This window comes from Fringilla coelebs (genome assembly GCF_963513975.1).
Source record: "Fringilla coelebs genome assembly, chromosome: 10".
Classification (NCBI taxonomy): Eukaryota; Metazoa; Chordata; class Aves; order Passeriformes; family Fringillidae; genus Fringilla; species Fringilla coelebs.
The window spans coordinates 17,720,522-17,736,295 of NC_140036.1; the positions used below are offsets into that span (position 1 = coordinate 17,720,522).

A 15,774-nucleotide genomic window follows, 5' to 3' on the forward strand; every position below is an offset into this window, starting at 1 on the left:
TTGAAAAGGACCTTTAAGGTCATCAAGTCCAACCATTACCCCAGCACTGCTAAGGCCACCACTACACCGTGTCCCCAGGTGCCACAACTACACAACTTTTAAATACCTCCAGGGATGCTGACTCTACCACTTTCCTGGGCAGCCTGTGCCAGTGCTTGAAATACAGACCCTCAAAGGATGAGGCATCATCACCAAACCTATCCTCTCACTTCCAAGTGCAACATGAACTTCCCTGGTGAGCCCTCTCCAGCATAAACTCAGGCCAATCCGTAAGATCAATTATTATTAATTTTATTAATAAAAATAATTCTTCATCTATCCAAATGACCTTACAAATTCTTGCAGGAAAAAGCTATCAAAGGCAGATCTGCCATGAGAATCAAAATCACTGATGCTCTTCTCCTGCTCTCCTGAAGAAGTTGACCCTTCAGGATAGAATTTATGTTGCCATTTACATGAAGTAAATGATAGTTCTGTGCTAAGCTTTTGTATCCCAATCAAAAATGGCTCTGTATGGCACACAATGTCCTTGCAGAGACAGGAAGGGCACAAGAGAGTACCACAGGCATGACACAGGTAAGTCACAGCCCTATCAGAGTTGCTCTGCAGTAGAGATTAGGAGGAATCTGTAGGGAACAGACATGTGCCTAAATCCTTCTCTGTCCACCAAGACACCCACAGCAAGGATACCCACCTGAGACTGCTGAGAATTTTGGAGCGAGGCTGTGGGCATGGTTTAGGCTTAGGTTTAGGTTTAGGTTTAGGTTTAGGTTTAGGTTTAGGTTTAGGTTTAGGCTTAGGCTTAGGCTTAGGTTTAGGTTTAGGTTTAGGTTTAGGTTTAGGTTTAGGTTTAGGTTTAGGTTTAGGTTTAGGTTTAGGTTTAGGTTTAGGTTTAGGTTTAGGTTTAGGTTTGCTCAGAGCCTGAGCTCTAGCAGTCAGCATGAATTCTCTGTATTAACAATGTCCGTTACATTTCCTTTAACCTACTTCTGGGTTTTATATTGCTGTTCTTGTCTGTCTGAAAGTTTTGGGGCTTTACCACTTTTGCTGTAACTTTTGCTGTTATTGAAAAAGTGCTTTACCACCCTGTGTGGGAAAATCCACAGCGCTGTCAGCCCTTATCAGATTTCTTGCTCAATGAGGTCAACTGGTATTTGGATATTGTTGTATTGTGTCTACAAAGGAATGGAAAAAGCATACTGCATGTAATCTGAAAGCAGCTGTGGTCTTAAAAGTCAGGTTGGGCATAGAAAAAGGCTGTTAAATATTTTTTTTTCAGAAGTCAGAAACCATTAAATATCTAGAGATTTTTTTTTTTTACCTGCTCTATTTTCAACTTTTAAGAAAAAGGCGGCCAGGAAGAAATTACTGCCAGGACACAAAAACCCAGTGAATTTCCCACATGAGTAGGACATGCAGAATCTAAAGTGCTTCATTTCAGAGGCCTTATCTTTTGAATATCAGTTGTGACTGATACATGCATACATATATATATATAACTGATGTATATCTATATGACTGATATAGTCATAAGGTATGTTCTAATCATTACTAGCTAGAAAGAAGTATGGGAGTAAATGTCAGTGTTAGTATATTAATTACTTTTATGCATATGTGCATATATTTATATTTCTACATTTTAGAAAACAGTGAGCTTCCTTTGTTGGCTTCAGTTCAACAGATCAAATCCATCCTTAAGCAAGTGTAATGAAGAATTATGTCTTCCTCTCTGTCCTCACTTTAAATCCTTTATGCAATATGGTTTATTGCTGCACTAAATCTGCCTGGCCCTAGGAAATCACCATGTTTGCTTTTGACTGGGCAATATTTCTAAAGAAGAATACTGAAATCTGAGTAATTAAGTTAATTCTATGGCCTGCATGTAAATTCTCATGATCTCAAGCAAACAAAGTTACTTCCAAAATTACTTGGAAGTCTGCACAGTGTGGGAGCGATTTGCTAACCTGCAGTATCTCAGTTACATCAGATATTTCACAAGCATGTGTGTGCAGTAGTTTCTATGGATCTCAATTTATTACCAATCTACTACAATCTGCTGGAATAGGACCTCATACTTATAACTCTTAGCAGTTACACTATTTTTGTATATGAATTATTCACCTGCTCTTAGCTAATTGATTACTCAGTGCTGAGGTATTACAGAGCTAAATATATCTTTATGACCAAACAGAAACAGTGGAGCTGCAAGATTAAAACCAAAATCACAAGGAGGGCCTGATGGGTAGTTCAAAATTTGGGTAGTTGACAAAATATGTGCACAGCCATGTGGGCTGTTATTTTGGCCCACAGTAAGGACCAGTCTGTAGCATCCACACTATCTAAAGGTAGCTCAAATTTAGGTTCAGAGGTGCATCTTTTCAGTGTAGATGCACAGTTGAGACGAGAAACAGCTCCTGTGTGACTTTTAGTCCTCTATATATATTATTCCTCTCTGTAGGTGATTTAATTAATTTACCTCTCCATTAACAACTATGCTCTGGTTCCTATAATGTAGGTCAACTAATTAAGATATATAAAAATATTTCCCCAAGGTCATTTGTTTTGGGAACAGTGAATGTGGGACAATTCCTTTTATGTGAAGAGTTCAGATCATTTCAGAAGAAGCAAAATATTATAAATGATGACTTTGATGGTGAAATATATTTCTAACAAAGATGCAGTCCTTCTGCTCAGAGGAACTTCCACAACAGCTGGAGCAAATCCATTAGACATTGCAGCAGGCAACTACACTAACTTCAGTAAAGGGCACGAATTTTGAGATAGGGTGGAGTGTGTTACCTCAGTCCCTTATGCTTCTCAAAGTTGGATTAGTGGAGTTTTGTTTGCAGTCATGAAATGCACTTTAAGAACAATCATTGTTCTTTTGAGGCATTACTTTCATTGGAAAAAAAAAACAAAAACCAAAAAAGAGTACATGTCAGAGAAATCAGTACTGTTTTCTCTATCAACTAACAAATACTGTATCAACTAACAACAAGTTCTGTTGAAACAAATGTTCTTATGTCCAGAATGATATTTTATTACACTTTAGGAGGTAAAGTACAGCAACTGACTCATTACTCAAATTTCATTTGAGCTGTTGCACAACCTCAGTTGAGAATACTTTTCAGCTGAAAAAGGCCTTTTTAGCACAGTGAAAAACAACAAAAAGTCCTCTTAAATACAATTATATAGGTGGAATTGGAGTTTCTTCTACTCAGCTATTGACATACTGTCATTTTTTTTCATTCCATAGCACTGAGATAATTTTGAGATTTTACAATTAGACCAGTCTTAGAAATTCTTGTAGTGATTTCTAATTCAAAACTGGATGTGATATTTATTGCTGATTCTGTTTCTACTGCAACAGTGAGACTTTAATCATATACTACCTACAAAGAAGATATCATTGCAAAAAAATATAATTTTGTTAAATTTTATTTACATTCAGAAATAGAAACTTCACAGTACTTCAAACTAGCCAGAGTGCTGGACCAGGGAGGTTTTTACCACTGTGCTCATTTTTGTAAGCCAGTAAATTATTCACTCTGACTTCCCTTAAGTCCAAGTCTATCCAGTGTTGATATTTTTTCTGTGTTTATGTTTCCATTACACTGCACACAGGTTTTTTCAGTTCTTACTATTGTGTTTGAAGCCTCAGGTATTAAAAGAGCCAGTATTTTCAATTTAAGTACCTCTCTATCTATATTAGATACATTTATAAAAGTGATGGGAGTGTTTTTTAAATTAATTTATAAAACTAAATATTTTGCTCTTGCATACTCATTTTCTGCTGTTCTGGCTGTTGAAAATACTCCTGCTCCATCTAGTAGGCACCAAATGTTTTTGTAAGACAGGTATGGAGAACTCATGCATGACTGCTATTTCTGCTGGTTCCACACCTGTCATGCAGTCAGGTTTTCTGCAGCACAATAGTTTTGGAGCACCAGTTATGATTTATGCTAGGGGTTATTTTAAGAAAAACTCCCTGGTTTAATTCTAATTGATGGCTTCGATTCCTCTTCTGAGAAAAGACTCCTTATCAGGACAGGCATGTGTGATAGCAAATTCTGGCATAGAAACAGGATCTGTGAGGGGAGGTGAGCCAATGAGTTTGTTAGAGAAACACAGCTATGGAAACAAAAATCCTGAATTAGTTTATATTGTCATCTGAGCAGGATGCACAAATAGTAACTGTATGAGGACAAAGCAATTTAGCCAGAGGAGATATTTATAGGTTGTGGTAATCTCTAGATAATATTCCTGCTTAGTGTTTCATTATATTTGATGGGGTTTTTTAAGGCAGCACATCACAGCAGAGAAACCATCCTGCCAAAATTATTGTGACAGAGACTTGCAGAATGACCTGACAACCCTGGGGAGCTTGGCCAACTGTTCAGTTAAGTTTCTTTTTCCTTCTGTTGTTAAAGAAGAAGGAAGGAGAAAGAGTTACTGAGATGAAATGGTCTGATATGTGTCTGCTTTATGGTCACTGTGGTGAGGCCCTTCCTAGAAGTGTGCTCTCAGTTACCCGAAGAAGCCAGCTCAGAAATACCTACTGATAAAATTTTGTTGCAACAACACAATATAGCGCAGGGTAAGTTTATACTTCTAACAACAATGCTGCTAATTGCTATTTGCACAGTCCAAAGTGATATAAATAGCTGCCTTTCATCCAAATACCAGCACAGGCAGGGGCTGATAGAGAAATGCATCTCTAAAAGTCAAGGGTGATAGAAAATAGCAGAGTTCACCTCTGTTTCAAGGTTTCACTTACAACCTTGGCTAAAAACAGGTCTTTTCCCAATGCTTTGTTGTCCATTGCAGCTCCTGAATTCTAACCCTTGTTGAGAGGTGTTCCTCTGTGAAATAATTTTTTTTCTTCACTGCAGTATGGCATGACTAACTTGCCAGAGACAGCACTATTGACAAAGCTGAAATTGTTTTCTTATTTTTTCTCTTTCTTATCATCCATATTGTGCTGGCATTTCAGGGCTTCTCAAAGCTGGGAGTCATGGAAAGTGGCTCAATGTGTGAGCTCTTAGTAGCGCTGCAGGGCCACAGGATATCACAGCTGCTGAAGTGAGAAAAACCAGCCCAAATGGCATCTCTGTAAAATCCCCCTTGAGGGAAATGTGGTCTTGGTGTATCCAAGGCCACGTTTCCTTAGAAACCCAGATCAATCATTCAAGGAAATGTGAGCTAGTTCATGCATTGTAATTAAGTTCCATACCAAGAAGATTCCTTTGCTGGAGGAACATCTGACAACATGATATCAGTGAGCTGTGTGTGATCCCTGCCACAAACTCACCCGAATTCTGCCAAGCAGGGGTGGCAGCAGGGGCCCTGCCATACTCAGGACTTTGCCATGCTGGTGGTTGCTGAGCTCCCTCTGCTAGGACATGTTTAACTCCCTCCACAGAGGGAAAGCTGGCCTTGACCTCCTGAGCAGTGTTTCATGTCACTATTTCCACGCCAGGAAAGCTACTGGGTCAGGTATTTCTGGGACCAGGATATTCTACTGTTGGCTAACTCTGCTGGTTTGGTGAATCTCTTTGTTTCATGGGGGAAGGAGCAAGGATACTTGAGTGGAATAAGTTTTACTAGCAACAAGGATGCCTTCAGATAGGACCTTAGGGATTTCTCAGATTCTGACCTTTAGGTCAGATGCCTAATCCTTTACCATCCCTGCTGAGATGGCCAGTTTGCTTGGGAATGATCCTGGTGAAGAGTTATCCTTGTCAGAACTGCCCATAAACTTCAGCCAGCTCAGAGTTTTGTTGTGTTTGGACTGCTGCCATGCAAACCTCAAATTCTTGTAAAATTTCTCTGAAATGAATAAACAATACAGTGTGGAAGTTCTCCCCTGCCCCTTTACCTCACACATCCCAGTTACCCTAGAAATTATTTCTAACCTAGTCATGCATGTCAAAGGGGAAAATTGACAATAATTCTGTCAATTGCTGCCTCATACTTTTGTTAAATGTGATAATGGCAGCAGGTGTGTGCTAAGCTCCCCTCACTGCCCATGACAGTCATGGAGCAGCTCCAGTCCTGGCACAATCAGCAGTGGAACATTTGGGGGGGTCTCCCAAACTAGGGACACCTGAGGGGGAGAAGAGAGAGTCACCAGGAGCCCACAGCCAGTGCAAGAGTGGCCAATGGGAGCACTCGTACAGCCCTCACCCACTGCTCTACTTTGTGGTAGACACTGAAATTTAAGGCATTATGTCAAGACAGATATGAAATCCCAGCTATTTTATAACAAAATTTGAAACATCAGTTGAAGGTAAGGTCTGGTTTTCTCAGTATTCATAATGTTTTTCAAGCAGTGGTCCATAAAGGAGTAATAGCCTTTGAGACCTGAATAAGTGGTCCCCAGCTAGCCTGCAAAACCACATTTCCCTGAAAAAGGACTGGGGAAGTCCAGAGGAAACCAGTGAATCTATTGTAGTAGCCAAGGAACATTTTAGTCAGCGCTTTTGCATTTCAAGCTGCAAGCTGAAACGTGGCTATTTTATTTTCAAACGCTTGACCAAACCATTCAAATGAGGCTTTAGAAGAAGTGTGATTGTTTTTTTAACCTCAAAAAGAAATCCTAAAAATTGTGGAGGATGAGGAAATCCCCTTGTAGTGGATGCAACAGTACAGTCATGACTCATGGTCTAAAGGGCTGACAGGATCTGGCTGGTGGTGTGGCTGTTGTGTGACACACAAAGCCAGGTAAGCAGGGTCTGGCTGGTGGTGTGGCTGTTGTGTGACACGCAAAGCCAGGTAACCAGGGTCTGGCTGGTGGTGTGGCTGTTGTGTGACACACAAAGCCAGGTAAGCAGGGTCTGGCTGGTGGTGTGGCTGTTGTGTGACACACAAGGCCAGGTAACCAGGGTCTGGCTGGTGGTGTGGCTGTTGTGTGACACACAAAGCCAGGTAACCAGGCACAGGCAGTGTGTGCAGAGAGATGCTGGATGTATGCATATGCTGCTGTTGATGCCAGGAGTTGCCTACACTTTACTGGCCTCAGGTTGTGTGCTGCTCATGGCTGGCCACACTCCAGTTGCTCTAGACATTATTCCCTAGTGTCCTTCTGGGAATGTGTTTTGGCTTGAGGTAGCTGTGCTTAAAGACTCTTGAGAAGCACAAGCCAGGAAAAGAACACCAGGTACTTGTCCTTTCCTACTGCTCACACCTCTGGAGGAGCTACCCTGAAAACTTTGTTTGTAACACTAATAAAGACAACACTTTCTAAATAATATGGGACATTGGATGCATACAAACCTGAGAGATCTAATGCAATTTTATTTTAAAATCTAATTAGTTATTTGTCCAAAAGTGAATTGGTTATATTCATGTTTCTGTGAAATAAGTCAGGCGTCTTCAAGATATAGGTCTTCAAGTTACCTAGGAGCATTAAACTAATATTAGATATGAAAAGTCTAAAATGTAATAAAAATATTTTACTCTAATCTACTTTCATGTTTTCAGACTGAGATCATCTTATTGCCTTTTTGCACTGTATTAAAGGATGGAAGTCTAGCCACTGATTTTGTTTATTTTATAAAAGAAATGAAACAGAAACATTAGCATAGCTCTGACATATAGTTTCATTTTATTCAGTATTAGTTATTCTTAGAAAACAAACCTTTTTTTTTTCTTCTTGGGAATTTTTTTCCCAGTTTGCAGATATAAAAATGACAGAAAAATCCAAGCTGAAGTTTAAGATTAGCTGAAAAAAAGTTACAGTCCAAGACGTGCTTAGGCCTTTTAATCTTATCATCAAGGATTGAAGAACTGAGAAATGACCTTCAGAGGGTTTTTGTGTGTAGTCAAAGGCATAAACAGGAATATGTAAAGAATACTATGTTTTCTTTCACATGTGCCTGATTAACGCACTCTACCTCTACCTTCTTGTCTTTCAGCCACATAATCAATGAGCTGATCGAAACAGAACGGGTTTATGTAGAAGAACTTCAAAGTATAATAGAGGTAAGAAACTCCTCTGAAATTACTTTTTGGTGCTTAACCTCTAAGTCATCCCTGCAGGTGCACATCCTTCATGGGCTGAACACTCCCACCTCCTGTTTATAACACACAGGCTGTGTTGGCAAGATAGCTCAGCCTTGGAGATGGAGAATGGGAAGGATGTTTTGAACATCCTTCCTCAGGCCTTAAAGGAAAAGGCTCCTTCTCTGGCCCAAGCCCACAGAATGGCAATTTGCATTCTGAAAATTATGGACAGAGAAAGAGTTAATAATGTCTTTTCAAAATATTACCAGTAGGTCTCAGAAGCAGCACTTTGATGTCCATGGGGTCAGACACTAAATTCTGTGAATCTGTGTTTGGAAAATGATTGAGGAAGAGGAAGGCACCCCTCCTGCTCTTCTTCATTGTCCCATGCTGTGCTTGAACACAGAAAAAAATCTCATGCTACAAATATAATTCTTGAGCTTTTGAGACTATAGGATACCAGAATACTCAGTGTGTGTGGAGTCTGAGGTCCCCAGTCTGTGGGAGGACAGTAGGGATCAATCCTACTGAGGACCTGAGTAGGGATCAATCATGCTTATATTTAGGTGGGACTTTTGGGGACATGTGGTTGATTCTTCATTGCATTTGTTCCATGGGAGCTGGCAGCTCTGGTAATTGATATATTACTCTTGAGATTAAAGTCTGAATGTTCTTTTCTCAAAGTTATTATTGAAGAAACACAATACAGTTTTTACAAGAAACAAAAAAAAAAAATAGTCCAACAAATAAATCCAAACTAACTCTTGTGCAATGAAGCAGGGTAGCAGAAAGATATCTGTCTGTCAATCTTAGCAGTCTCCATCCTTACATGACCCAAATGGCTTTTGAACCCTAGAGACATAATTTTGTCTGTTTTTTCTTAACCTTGTGACCTGTTCATTTGTGGTTAAAATGTGTTTGCACAGTTACAGGGTAAAATCTCTGGGGGAAATCAGAAGCATCAGGAATTCATGGGAGCAGCAAAGCAGCAGGCATGGGAGAAGCTTTGTTTGCTCTGTAGAGAACAAAAGCACATGAACTTTGGGGCTTTCCAGTGCCTTGAACACAGTATTTCTTCCCTGGTAAAAACAGGCTGGTTTTATTTTTCACTCTTCCCTGCAGGGGTATGCTTCAGAAATGGACAATCCCAATTTGGTACATCTGATTCCATCTGCACTTCAGAACAAGAAGGAAGTTCTTTTTGGGAACCTCCCAGAAATCTACTATTTCCACAACAGGTACATGGGAACTGGTGGTTGTCCTGCATCCTTGGGTGCCACCATCACATCCAATCCTTTTCTGTTGGGTGCTTTGTCATGCTCACACATACACCAGCAGGAAAAGTCATCCTCACTCGGTCTCTGTGCGTGTCCTGTAAAACCCATGTGTAGAGAACACCTCCAAGATAATCTATTTCATCTTTTTTTGGTGCACTCTTTGTGCATTTACTAGTGATTTCCCCTGGCAGGATCCATTTTGAAGGTCCCTTGTTGTCAGCATTTTACCACCTCTCTTGGTACCCTTGTAGATGTCACAGGACTAAATCCTGATATTTTCTGTCTGGCAAAACCTCTCTGAGGAAGTTTTCTTAGTGTTCAGCTTATTTGTCCTGTATTTCTGTTATCAGATCAGAAGATGTTATATATTTGATACCACTTTTCTTTTTATCCCTCATGAAAGATCACAAATTTTTCCAGAAGCCATGTCCATACTGTGGACAAGGCAATCCAGAGCCCTTAACTACAGAATACAAGTTATGAACAAGATAAACCCTTTTGCAATCAGCTTTCAAAACACAAAGCTTAGGGCAGCTTCTATAAATATCCTGCTTTTCCTAGCCTTGCTTAAGCAAAACTGGCTGTAACCAAAGTGGAAACTTAGGAATTCTTTTGAATAATAATTGCCTGTAAGATGTAACAAATAGTTGAACAAAATAAATTTTAAAAATCTCTTTTGCAATTCTTAATATTATGCCAGAGTAGTTAATACATGGTAGAAAAAATTATTTTCCAGTTTATATATTATTTTCAAAGATTGCGTCTTCCACTTGGAGAAGGATATTCCTCTCCCTTTGCAAGCCCAGTCTTTCTTTCCCTAAAGGTTTATTTAGTGCTTTGACTGTCACTGCAGAAGCCTTTGGACTACATCCCATATTTTCACTGCTTGCTGATTGAGCAGCTACATCTGCCACAGCATTCCTGTCTTTTCTGAAAGAGCCTCATACTCAAATGGAAAGCAGGTATTGGGGCTGCAGATTTGAAACAAATTTCAACAGCCAGAGGAATCAGATATAGCAGATAAAATATGATAATATTTGTGATTTAGGGAATCAGGTGGCAGCCACATCCCATTTTTCTAAAATATCTATTTCTTGGTGAGTTAGCGTCCCCATCGAATCCTCATATTACAAAAGTGAAGGCTTTAAGTTGGATTTATACAAGCTAACAAACAATGTGAATGGGATTTTACATTACTCTTTACTCTTTTTTCTCCCTCTCAGGATTTTCCTTAAGGAGATAGAAAATTGCATTGAAAACCCTGAGCTTCTTGCCCGATGCTTTTTGAAAAGAGTAAGTATATCCTTTTTCAGGTTTAAATGAATATCTATGGTCTTATCCTACAGCACTTACAGATTTACTCTCATCTTTTCAGTCTGTTTGCTTTTGTGATTGAGGGAAACTCCTCTAACCAGATATTCCCAAATTAAGCCACTGTTACCAAGCATATATTCTGACATCTGACCCTTCACCTGGTTTACTGACAGAAAGAGGTCTGTTACCAGTGTTTTACAAGTATTTTAAGTCCCATTTAAAAGAAAAAAACCAAACAAATAACAGTGATCCAAATGTTTGACATACTTTTCATATCAGACACATCTATAGCAGGAGAATGATGTAACCCAGACACCACCCTGCAGTAAACAAGCAGAGGATGGTATTGGTGTCACAGCAGGCTGCTCTGAGTGCAGACAACACATCCTGTTCCTGCTTTATCTTATCTCTGCTCTGCACAATTCAGGACACTTGGTCCCTAGAGCTGTCCCAGCAGAGTCTGCTGCTGTCCTTGCACGGACCCCACCAGCCCCATAAGACTCTGTGAGGTCCATTCCCTTTACTTCTCCACAGAACTCACCAGGTGGGATCCTCCCCTCTGCTGAGGTGACTCTCAGTGCCCAAGGGCTGCAGCTCTCTCCAAGAGCTCCCTGTCATGTCCCTCCTCCACCTCCACCCCCACTCAGCCTGACCATTAGTTCTTTCCTGCAACACAACCAAAGGTGCTTGTTTATATAGCACTCTTTCAGGGGCCCTACTAATGAAAAAAAAAAATCTGTTTTGGTGGTTTGCTACTGCTTTCAGGGTTTGACAAAACTGTGTGAATAAGGCTCTGTGCTTTGCACAGGAAATGGAAGTGGCATGAGAAATGGGAAAATCTGCCCACTGTAGTTAAAGGTACCTCCTACTTCTGCTATATCCTACAGGTAGCATTTGCTGCCTTTCCAGAGCACACATTAAATACAGACATATTTAGATGAACCAGTCAGAGGTGCTGAGCACTGCCATATTACTAAGATTTAATGGGAATTTGAGCATGTGATACTTGCAAAGGATATGCTTCCAATTTACAAACAGGTCAGGCTAGAGAAAATCATACAAGTGCAAATGTGATTATATGTCCATTGGATTATTTTCTGTTCAACAACTTAGCATGTAGAACTTGAGTAAATGACACTACTAAGGCATATGTTGTTATCCTAGGATTCAGATGCTAGGCAGGAAAATACTGTGGTGAAATCATTATGCAAATGAGGAAAAGCAGCCTTTGAAGAATGCAGACTTCTGAAACCCAAGAAATGTAAAATAGTCCATGTGCTGAATATATCCCTAAAGAATGCAGCTAAATAAAAATTCTTGGTATAGAAATGTAGAAATGTGGATTCTGCAGAAGGTTCAAACTCTATACTTAAATATTGTAACTTGTCTCTCTGTAAAAACAGCTATCAAGCCCAAATGTCCTCACTATTATACCAATATGAAAACAGCACTAAAGCTGGGATTCAGGTATGAAGTGAAAGAAAATCAGTCCCTCCATCACCTTAGCTCATCAGTTTCTGCAGCCTCGTCAAACCACACTAAATCTATCAAAGAAGAGGTTAAATCATGCATTTGCTTTCTCCCTATTTCAAATTTCACACTAAGAAAGCACAAGCTTCTCTCTTGAGATGTCTCTGCTCACACAGTAGCACCTTTGATTCCTGCCCTTATGTTCTGTTTTTAGAAGAAGCCACATAAAGTCCAGAAATGTGTTGTTTCTGTTGGACTGCCTTTGGGAGGCACAAACAAAAGTCTGGTTGTGTGTTTGTGTTCCCCATGATTTGGCAGCTTTTTATGTCTTCCTGCTGCTGAGCAGTGGCTTCTGGCTGCCCTGTGAGTTATGGCTGTGCTTGCAATGGCAGGGGCAAACAGAGGCAGCTGCTGTTCCAAGTGATGCTGAGCTCTGGGAGGAGCTCACACTCTTGCAGGTTCTCCCCCTTTGTATGGCTGTGACCATCCTGCCACAACAACAGGCTGGGCCTATGATTGGAAACAGACAATTTTTTAAAAATTGGTACTTTGAAGAGTTTTAGTCTGTCTGATCACACTGGGCCTTTTCAGCCCTGATTCCAGAGCTGCTTGAAAGTATCCCAAGAGCTGCAGTGAGACACTCTGGTGCCAGAGTCACTCCATCCCCTGCGAGTCATTCCTCTGCCATGTCCCCACACACCCTCCCAGCTCCACCAATGCCACCTGAGCAGCTGTCACCATGAATGTGAACCCTGCACCTCAGGTGATGGGAGAAACAGCCTGTGGAGTCTCTCTGGCTTTGTCTCTTGGAACATGGCAGCAGAATCTGGTAAAAGATGAGCCAGAAATGCCTTTCTTGTTCTCCCTCCCACTTTGCCTGACCTCGTTTAGGGCATGGTCTTCAGATGAGCTAAATTACAAGTGAGCCAGCTAAACTTTACCCACATGGCAGCTCTTTTGCCATCACCAAGGTGCTTGACCTTACTTACAGCTCTGTGTGGTCAAGGACTACATAGCATTCAAAGACAGGAGGGATGTGCACTGAATTCCTTGCAGAATTGTCTTCTGGTGCCCTGTCAGCAACAGGAGGGATTCTCTGGGCTGATCTGCTTTCCAAAGGGCTGTAAAGAAGGAAACTTTACCAACCAAGGCAAGAATGCCCAGGATGGAACCAAAGGTGTGTCAGACTGCTTACTAGAATGTGCCAGGTGATGTGTCTGGCAGGAGTGATTCACTGTGGATTACCACTCTTCACTTATTCATATTGCTATCTTTAAAAAAGGAAATAGTTTAATAGGAACCAGCAGTTGGGACATTTGGTCATTCAGTGAGAAAGAAGCATTTAGAAAAGGAATCTACCTCCAAAAGGACAGTAGCAGCTGAGCAGAAACCTGTGAGTTGGATTTAAAGGTCTAAATTCTAGACTAATGCAAAAATTATCCATAAATCAGCAGTCAAAAAGATAATTGGAACTGTGCTTATATGCCGTGTGCATTGGAGCTTACAGGGTCCAAATCAGTGTGGAAAGGAAATGCTTTGCAGGAGAGAGGAGCATGGTGTAAAAGTACCAGCAAGAAGTCAGAACCTTTACATGTGAAAATAGAGATGTGTGGCATATTTAAGACTGGGATTTTAATAATTAAGCAATCAATTATTTCTTGGCATTTTAAAGTCTGAGCCTAATTCTATTCCTAACACTATTGCAAAACTTAAAGCTGTAATTAAATGTGTAAGTATCTGCCTTAGCAGGTGTCACTGATTTAGGCAGCAGTAGATTGCACTGGCATAGGGTGGTTCCACAATGGCAAATTACTAATAAATTGTTGGTTATTTACCTTTCCTTTAAGTTTAAATTGGTTCTTTTCTCTTATTCCTCATAGTTCTCGTCTGTTGCTCTCTCTTTTCTTCTTACCCAGTCCAGTTAGGTTTCTGTGGGCTAGGATGAGATTTTAATGCTTGATTATGCTTTGCTGTTATTTTTAGTTCTGTGGGGTTTACCCCCTGCTAACTTCCCTCCAGGGCAACATGTACAAATGATTTTTTTTTTTTTTTGTGAAGAAAACTCTGCACCTATTTTGAAACAGCACCATAAATATTCTATCAAGTTGCAACAGAAGAGGTTTTTGTATTGCACAATCCTTGACACAGTGTGGTGTTAGGTGGCACAGCTCTGATTTCCCAGCTGATTCATCAGGGTGATGTCAGGATGGGTCTGTAGAGGAAGACAGCAGCAATGCTGATTTCTTCTGGCAATTGTATAGAAGGAAGTGATTTCCCTGCAGCAGGAGTGTATGCGAACTTCCTGGTGGGCTGAGAGCGCCGAGGAACAGTGCAGGAATTGCTGAGATTTATTTTTGGTGTTTTCTTTGACTTGCTGAGGTCACATCCAGCAGGGTAGGTGCAGGTGAAGGTGGGAAGCTCCTGGCTGGTCAGGCACAGCCAGCCCTGCTCAGGGGCCCCATGGCACTGTCCCCTGGCCACCCGGGCGCACAGGCAGCGAGCCCAGGAGCTGGCAGAGGAACACCCATCAATGCATGCACCCCCAGAGCCAGGGAGCTCAGAACACCCTCCCCAGGCCTTTGTGGAGATGGTCTCTGCTTTCACTGAAGTCAGGGAGATTTTTGCCATGGACCTCAGTGAGAGCACTTGGAGTGTAGTTGAAGCTAAATAAAGTGAATCCACCCAGTTCTAATTTGGAGAGGACAGGGTTGAAGCACATCCACCTGCCTGGCCTGGGACATCAACAAGACAAACTTCCTCCTTTTTAATTTGTCCTTGTACTGTTGAGAGCCAACACTATTTTTGAAGTCTGTTGAACTGCTAAACCTTAGTCATCATTAACAATTACAGTCTGTGCAAGTATTGTTGATAAAATGGTTAATAAAGTTTAAATTTCTAATGTTTCTTTTTTGTTTTGTTTTGTTTCTTTTTTTTTTCTCCAAACCATCAATTCACCTCCCTGAAGAAGATACTGGTTTTGCTGTTAGATTATTTATCTTCCAGGCTGCAGTCTCCTTGCTTTGTATGAAAAGTGAGGGAAAAAAAAAATCTCATTTTCAGGTGTATTTAACTTAATCAGAAGAAAAAACAGGTTTGGTGATTTCAGTATGTTTTTACATACAGAGCTGTTCCCATGTAATAATTACTTCATGTCTTAGGATGGAAGGTAAGAAAAAGTGTGATTCAAGAAAGACACTCTGGATTCTTTTTTTTGCCCCTTACCTAAACTCTTCTTTTCTTGCAGAAGGAGGACCTCCAAATTTATGAAAAGTACTGTCAGAACAAACCAAGGTCTGAAGCTCTCTGGAGACAGTGTGGAGACAGCATCTTTTTTCAGGTGGAATTTCATTGCAGACTAGCAGTGCAAGACCCTCAAAACTCATTTTCCTTGTGTACCTCTATTCTTTAGAAAACCTAGAGTAAAACACAGACTTTCCTGCATGCTTCTTATACTGGTGGCAGGTGCCCAGTGTGTGTCAAGGTGTTCTCTACAGGAGACTGTGCAGGTAGAGCAGTGGGTAGGTTTCCTGGACAGAAGCCTGACTCTGGAGGCTATACCCACACTAAAAAAGTGCTGGCTGAGTTGCAAATCCCAGCTGATTGCAATCTCATCAGCAGGGAATGTCAGATTTCAACACCAAGTGGAACCTAAACATTAGCTCTTGTTTAGATATATTTTCACTGTGGGATAAGTAACCTGGAAATTCCT

At 40.7% G+C, this 15,774-nt stretch overlaps 1 protein-coding gene across 1 annotated transcript in view; it reads left to right on the forward strand.

The window, feature by feature from the left end:
* Positions 1-15,774, forward strand: part of MCF2L2 (MCF.2 cell line derived transforming sequence-like 2) — a gene marked incomplete at both ends in the record, with an annotated part of 130,675 nt that overhangs the window by 85,332 nt on the left and 29,569 nt on the right. The window contains 4 exons of the mRNA XM_084212569.1: positions 7,917-7,983; positions 9,127-9,242; positions 10,505-10,574; positions 15,310-15,402. Coding sequence (XP_084068695.1) covers positions 7,917-7,983; positions 9,127-9,242; positions 10,505-10,574; positions 15,310-15,402 — 346 coding nt within the window. The remainder of the gene's footprint in view (positions 1-7,916; positions 7,984-9,126; positions 9,243-10,504; positions 10,575-15,309; positions 15,403-15,774) is intronic.